Source organism: Geospiza fortis, unplaced genomic scaffold (genome assembly GCF_000277835.1).
Source record: "Geospiza fortis unplaced genomic scaffold, GeoFor_1.0 scaffold162, whole genome shotgun sequence".
NCBI classification, from domain to species: domain Eukaryota; kingdom Metazoa; phylum Chordata; class Aves; order Passeriformes; family Thraupidae; genus Geospiza; species Geospiza fortis.
In genome coordinates, this window is record NW_005054316.1 from 547,646 (window position 1) to 554,735 (window position 7,090).

At 45.4% G+C, this 7,090-nt stretch overlaps 1 protein-coding gene across 3 annotated transcripts in view; it reads right to left on the reverse strand.

Moving 5' to 3' along the window:
• Positions 1-1,904: 1,904 nt before the first annotated feature.
• Positions 1,905-7,090, reverse strand: part of SASH1 (SAM and SH3 domain containing 1) — a 122,250-nt gene continuing 117,064 nt past the window's right edge. For all 3 annotated transcript variants that reach the window (XM_031056232.1, XM_031056231.1, XM_031056233.1), the window contains 2 exons: positions 6,974-7,090; positions 1,905-6,147 (listed from right to left, as the gene is read on the reverse strand). In XM_031056232.1, the coding sequence (XP_030912092.1) occupies positions 5,887-6,147; positions 6,974-7,090 (378 nt within the window). In that variant the 3' untranslated portion in view covers positions 1,905-5,886. The remainder of the gene's footprint in view (positions 6,148-6,973) is intronic.

The following is a 7,090-nucleotide window of genomic DNA, read 5'->3' on the forward strand; positions in this document are numbered from 1 at the left end:
GACCCCCTCAGAGCCGCGCAGAGCCCTGACCCCCTCAGAGCCCTGACCCCCTCAGAGCCGCGCAGAGCCCTGACCCCCTCAGAGCCCTGACCCCCTCAGAGCCGCGCAGAGCCCTGACCCCCTCAGAGCCCTGACCCCCTCAGAGCCGCGCAGAGCCCTGACCCCCTCAGAGCCCTGACCCCCTCAGAGCCGCGCAGAGCCCTGACCCCCTCAGAGCCCTGACCCCCTCAGAGCCGCGCAGAGCCCTGACCCCCTCAGAGCCCTGACCCCCTCAGAGCCGCGCAGAGCCCTGACCCCCTCAGAGCCCTGACCCCCTCAGAGCCGCGCAGAGCCCTGACCCCCTCAGAGCCCTGACCCCCTCAGAGCCGCGCAGAGCCCTGACCCCCTCAGAGCCCTGACCCCCTCAGAGCCGCGCAGAGCCCTGACCCCCTCAGAGCCCTGACCCCCTCAGAGCCGCGCAGAGCCCTGACCCCCTCAGAGCCCTGACCCCCTCAGAGCCGCGCAGAGCCCTGACCCCCTCAGAGCCCTGACCCCCTCAGAGCCGCGCAGAGCCCTGACCCCCTCAGAGCCCTGACCCCCTCAGAGCCGCGCAGAGCCCTGACCCCCTCAGAGCCCTGACCCCCTCAGAGCCGCGCAGAGCCCTGACCCCCTCAGAGCCCTGACCCCCTCAGAGCCGCGCAGAGCCCTGACCCCCTCAGAGCCCTGACCCCCTCAGAGCCGCGCAGAGCCCTGACCCCCTCAGAGCCCTGACCCCCTCAGAGCCGCGCAGAGCCCTGACCCCCTCAGAGCCCTGACCCCCTCAGAGCCGCGCAGAGCCCTGACCCCCTCAGAGCCCTGACCCCCTCAGAGCCGCGCAGAGCCCTGACCCCCTCAGAGCCCTGACCCCCTCATGGCCGCGCAGAGCCCTCGCCCCCTCATGGCCGCCGGGCGCTCGCCACGTCCCGCAGCCACGCGGGGAGCGCTACCGGGGAGGACGAGGATCCAGCTGTCTGGATCCAGCCCAAAAGATTCTTTTGTTTTCCGCTTTGTGTCGTTTCCTGAGTTCAGTTTCCGGTTAACGACAACTCGTGCAGACACAAGCCCCCTCGTTCCTTGGGGCTAAATCCACAAAGGATTAACTTCAAGCCCTTGCCATGAGGAGCTGGCCGCATGCTGTTAGGCAGCTAAGCACACCCATTAATTACACAGCAAATTCAACCAGACCAAGAAACGCAAAATAGTCAGCAAGGAGTTACTCAAGTGAGCTGGAAGGAAATGCCAAGAGTCATGTCCCAAGGCTCCTCTGCCCCAAACCCTGGGCACTGCCATCGTATTCCAGACTGGAGACATTACCTGACTGCTCAGGAGTTCCAGCACCTCACCAAGCCAAACATAGCACAGCTGCATTTGCAAACCAGGTTTGAAATCCCTTCTTGCAGGCAAGAGCTGTAACTACAACTCCACAGCACTGTACTCATGGGCCCTTCCTCTGGGTTCACCAATTATTAATTAATCCACTGCAAAGTGATAAAGCTCCCAAGAGGAGACCTGGGAGGCCTCACACATACCTCATTGAGCCCAGCAGCTGGACATTCACAGGATATAACAGACAAAGCTTGGACTATGCTGATTCACATCATTTAACTTAACAGCTGTTTCTAGTCCTGAATTATCAGGGCTTTTAATATTCTAAATTTTTTTAAACCTTTTCCTCCTGCTGTAAATGTGTTGAGAGCGGTTAACAAGGAGAGGAACTAGAGGCTTGGTAAGCTACAGGGTGAGGGCCAAAGAAATAAGCAAAAAAATTACATCACTGGACATCACTACATAAGCACTGAACAGAGGATCTGTTAGCAAAAATAAAAACAACAACAACAACAAAACAAAAGAAAAAACAAAACAACAAAAAAAAACCCAAAAAGACCTTGAGAGAGACCATGGAAATTTATTTACTTTTTATCTATGAACAGTATGACATATAATTATAGACAAGTTTTGATACACAGGAAAACCCTTTTGTCAACCATTTTTTTTGCTAAATGAAACATCACAATAATCTTTACACATTCATATTTTGTTTTTGTTTTTTTTTTCCTTTACAATACACAGCTTTCTTGGGTTGAAGCAAACTGCAGGACATATTGAGTACTGGTATATTACAGCTACTTACATCATTTAAGAACAGCAAATGGAGAAAAATAAGTTATTTAAATATTGATTTCATATACAGAAAGTGCAACTTTGTTAGTTGTTACATAACTTGCTTGACAGTTTTGATTCCCCAAAGGGTGTCAATTAATGCTAAAAGTATCTTGGCCTGAAAGTATTATTTATTCTAAAAATAATACAGTACAACTGCACAGCTGTGACTTGGTGAATCGACCACTATTGCTGCTCTTAGACATGATGGCCTGTTTGAATAATGCCAAGTTTAATGCTTCTGATCATGCTCCCAGTCTGCATCCACAGCCAGGCTCATAGAAGAGCACAGGGAATTGCCACCTGGGTAGCAACAGCAGGTTATTGATCAAAGCATATGATTATGATGGCATTTGGTAATATTTTGGGCTTGCTGCTTCTATTGTTAAATAGCTGTTTGAGTTACTAAGATACAATGGATAGATACTTAACATGGTGAGCCTGAGCAGAGCAGATGAAGATTCCAGCAGCAGGTTTCTTCTGTGCTTTCCAAGAGTTAATGAGTGAACTTTTGCTTAGAGCACTGAAGGTTGCAAGAAGATGCAAGAGGTTACGGCTCTCGTAATGCACCATCTCAGCTGCTTGGGGAATGCCACAGGTCACTGAAACCACAGCAGGGAAGCTCAAACACTGAGAAGCTTAAGGCTTTTTTTTTATTAGAATATAAACTAAAATGGTAATTCAAGTAAGACTACAAAGCACAGTCTATAAAAGAAAACAAAACAAATATTAAAACTCATAAATCTCAAACTGCTCACTCCAGTCCTGATGGGTGTGATTTGGTTTCCCTGGGTCACATAATCATATAAAAAGAATGGATTTACAAAGAGAGTTTGGCAAACAGGTTCAGCTTATTCCCATAATTCTCCTTCTGTTATTAAGAGAGGGGGAAGTGATTAATATGGGAGAGCTTTATTATATGACTTGTCTTCCCTGCAACACAAGGAAATTTGTTTCTTTTTTTATTGCTATAGTCAGCTCGGACTTTTCCCTCACTCCAATATAACTGCTGTCCACTTACTTCTACTCTGTTCTGGTCCCTACTAGCAATCCCAGGAAGTCTCAATACTCTCCATCTCCTGCTTACTGATAGTCACCATGTAAGCCTCAGAGAGGAACAAGAGAAAAATAATAATTATTAAAAAAACACTTAATTTTTTTTAAAAAAAATTCTTTTCTTTTTTAGAATCATAGAATATACTAAGCTACAAAAGAGGACCCATCAAGTCCAACTCCTGGTCCTGCACAGCACCATCCCCAAGAGTCACACCATCTACCTGAGAGCATTGTCCAAACACCTTTTGAACTCAGACAGGCTTGGAGCAGTGACCATTTCCCTGGGGAGCCTGTTCCAGTGCCCAACCATCCTCTGGATGAAGTACCTTTTCCTGATAGCCAACGTAAACCTCCCCTGACTCAGCTTCAGGCTGTTCCCTTGGTCACCAGAGTGAAGAGATCAGTACCTGCTCCCCTGCTTCCTCTCATGAGGATGTGCAATGAGGTGCCCCCTCAGTTTCCTCCAGGCTGAACAGACTCAGCTGCTCCTCACAAAGCTTCCCATCCAGACCCTTCACCATCCTCATGGCCCTCCTTTGGATGCTCCCCAATAGCTTAATGTAATTTTTATATTCTGGTGCCCAAAACTGCACACAGGGCTCGGGGCAAGGCTGCACAGATTTTCACCAGCTGTACAAAACATGTCTGCTCTATCTCTCCTGATTCTGTCATATCAGAACATGGTGCTTATCAGACACCAAGGAGAATATTAAAGAGCTTTTCTTGAGAACAATTTCAAGTTGCATCAGCGACTTAGTTGCCGTCATATGATGGTGTGCAGTAGGCACTGGTGAAATACGAAATGTGGGAAGTAAACCTAACAGCTATCAATTCTACCAGAGGGCAAATTAGTTATCATCTGTAGTAAAATGTATATTCATCCACTTAAAACATGACTGTGAAAGGGCCAGATATAGTAAGGACTCATGGAGTAACCACAGTCTTTCATTCATCAATCTGACAGCATTTTATCAGAAGTCATTAGCTCAGTATGATACTGGGATAATTGGAGCACCAAACAGTGAAGTGCCTTGTCTGGTTTTATACAGTAAATTGATGGCAGAACTGATACTGGAAACAGCCATACATCCCGGCCTGTGCCCAGGTTTCTATTCTATCTCCCTTTACCTGCCAGACTGAGCTTGCTCTGTCTTCCACGGAGCATCTGCACTAGCAGAAGCTGAAGGACACATCACATTTAGACCCCAAAGAAAAAGCTGGTTATGTGCTATTCATGATAATTTGTATTTGGTATATAAAACATGTACCCAATATAGAAAAATAAAATCTGTGATTAGTCACATATGCGACTGGAACATTTCACATGGAGTTAGGCAGAAAAAGATCATTGCATCATGAAAAATGACATTTGCCAGAACACATCACATTTGCCAGAACAATGCTCTTTTCCAGTGAGAGGTAATATTAACGCAGTGGTGTGTTCTAAAAATCACAGTGTTATTCATAAGACTATCTGGGAATTTTCTTGTCCATGCAATGGAATTACTGGGTCTAATGATTTCTATGGGACACAATTTGCTTTTTCAATGCATGTGAATTTTCATTTGCAGAAACCCACTGTTTGGAATCAATATGGTCAGGATACCAAGTCAAAGCTGCAGCATAATGATTGACAATATAACACAGTACACAGAATATGATTAAAATGAAAAGCAGTTACATATATACAAGGCAGTATATCTTGGAACAGTTTAGTAACAACAGTAAATGCAAACTGTAGCGAACAAGGAGTTAACCTGACAACCGAAACCTAGCATATCCCTGCATTTGTAAAAGCACCTCTAGAACACAGGAGATGTTATGATGAGGCATTTTATAGAAGCTACTTCAGCTGGAAATCACCCTAAATGCAACTTAAGTGTGACAGGTTGAAACAAGGCTTGGGAAATGTGAAAACAGGTAAAGTGAACACTAGGTAACTGCTTAAAAGCTTATTTTAAGGCAAATAAAAAGCTGATTGCTAGAAAGCAGTTATAAAAATGATCTCAGCTCTGTACAAATAAAAAGAAGCTTTCTGACTCTCCATGAGTTAGTTGCATTGAAGTGACAGAGATCAACCACACTGAAAACTAATTTCAGTCCATCAACTTCAGCCTAGCTAAAGGCTTTGTAGCAACTGGGACCTACACCAAGCAACAGCAAAGACGACTGGGGAGGGCTTTGTGTTTAGCTCTAGACTGCTGTAATAAACGAAAGAGATTTGCCAAACAGCTTCTACTGGAATTTGCACCTTGATTTGTATCTGGTCTTTAGAACTGATTTCAGGTACCTGGAACCTAGATGTACAAAAGACCTGTTACTAGTATCACTATCACAAACTTGAGGAAAATGTGCATGGGTCTCTTAGTTCTGTGAAGCTGTCTGATTCTCAGGCCAACCCTGTGCAGTTTATGAAATAGGAATACTTTAGATGGGAGTGAGGGGGGAGGGAAGTACCACATCTATGTTACCTGGTGGTTGCCTCTCTTCTCCTTCAGTGGCTAAATACTTTCATATCCTTTGAAGAAGATATCTGCCTGTCCTGGGGAGCCACTTCCTTGATCCCTTTAGCTATGTGAAGTGATTAGAGTGGTACTGGTGCAGGAAGAAGCAGTGGATTCTCGACCAGGCAATGTCACACTATGGAGCATGTTAAATTGCCTCTGGATCAAGAGGTTTGAAGAGTCTTGCTGCTGCCAGGAGCTTGCTTATGTGCCTTTCCTCTGTGATGCCAGCTTTTTGAAGGCAAGTTTGTGACAGAGAAGGCACTTTGCTCAGTGTGTTGAATCCTGCTTCTGTGAGCAGGCTGGAATACATAGGCAGACCAATGGAAATCAGCCAGTCAGACACAGAGGTGATGAGTCCTGGGGATACAGGTTTTCGGCAAATTTCTGTGAGTCCTCCACTTGGAATCTGGGGAGTGAAAAAAAAGAACAGAGAACCCTTAATGTTAAACACATCTGCTTGTTTTACAACAAGTATTTTTTGTTTGTTTTCTCTTCCAAACTGGTAGAATTTCATAGCAGATGTTCTAACTTCTCTCATGTCACATTTGTCAGTATGAGAGTGGTGTGGGCTGAAAGGCTCAGATCCCTTGGCCAGAAGCACTGACAACAATTTTGGCAATATAGACACAGTGGGCAGTATCCAGCCGCTTGGCCGACTTTCATGTACCATTCTGAATTAGTCTGAGATCAGTGAAGAATACCCAGTAATAAGACTTTTCAGAGTGATCCATTTAATTTCTCAGTAATGCAAGAGAATACTAATTTTGCCTATTACCTCCACAGACAGAACAAGTTCTCTCAGAAGAAGCCATTAAAGTTTTTGATGGTTTCTCCCTTCAGCTTTTGCTAAGGAGAAGTGGACACTAGTACAGTTTAAGGAATGAAAAAGGAGTGTAAAGCCTTTCAAATTTTCACACAGAAGCATTTAATACATGCCATCCTTAGTGAGCAAGTCTCTGTTACCACTGCTTGCAGTCTGCTTAGACTTTTAAGATCATTATTTGGTCAAGAGAAGGCTATCCACTTTCCTTTTAACTACTGACTGTCCTTGTTTGGGACTGGGGGAAGAGGTACCTCCTGCCCCTGCAGAACTTCTACCTATCTTGTACCTGCTGGATGAACATAAGGAGTATTTCTGTACCAGGACTTCTCAAGTATCTCCCTTTACTACTAGCCAGTCCTTTTAACAGTCTGCTCAGAAAAAGGAACATCTGCTTTATAGAAATACTCACTGCCATGCGATGCTGCTTCCTCAGCTGCTTTACCCGGATTTGGTCCATGTTTGTAGCCACATCCTTTTCAGGCAGCTCTAAATCTTCAGAGTACCTCTGTACCAAAGCCTCAGGAAT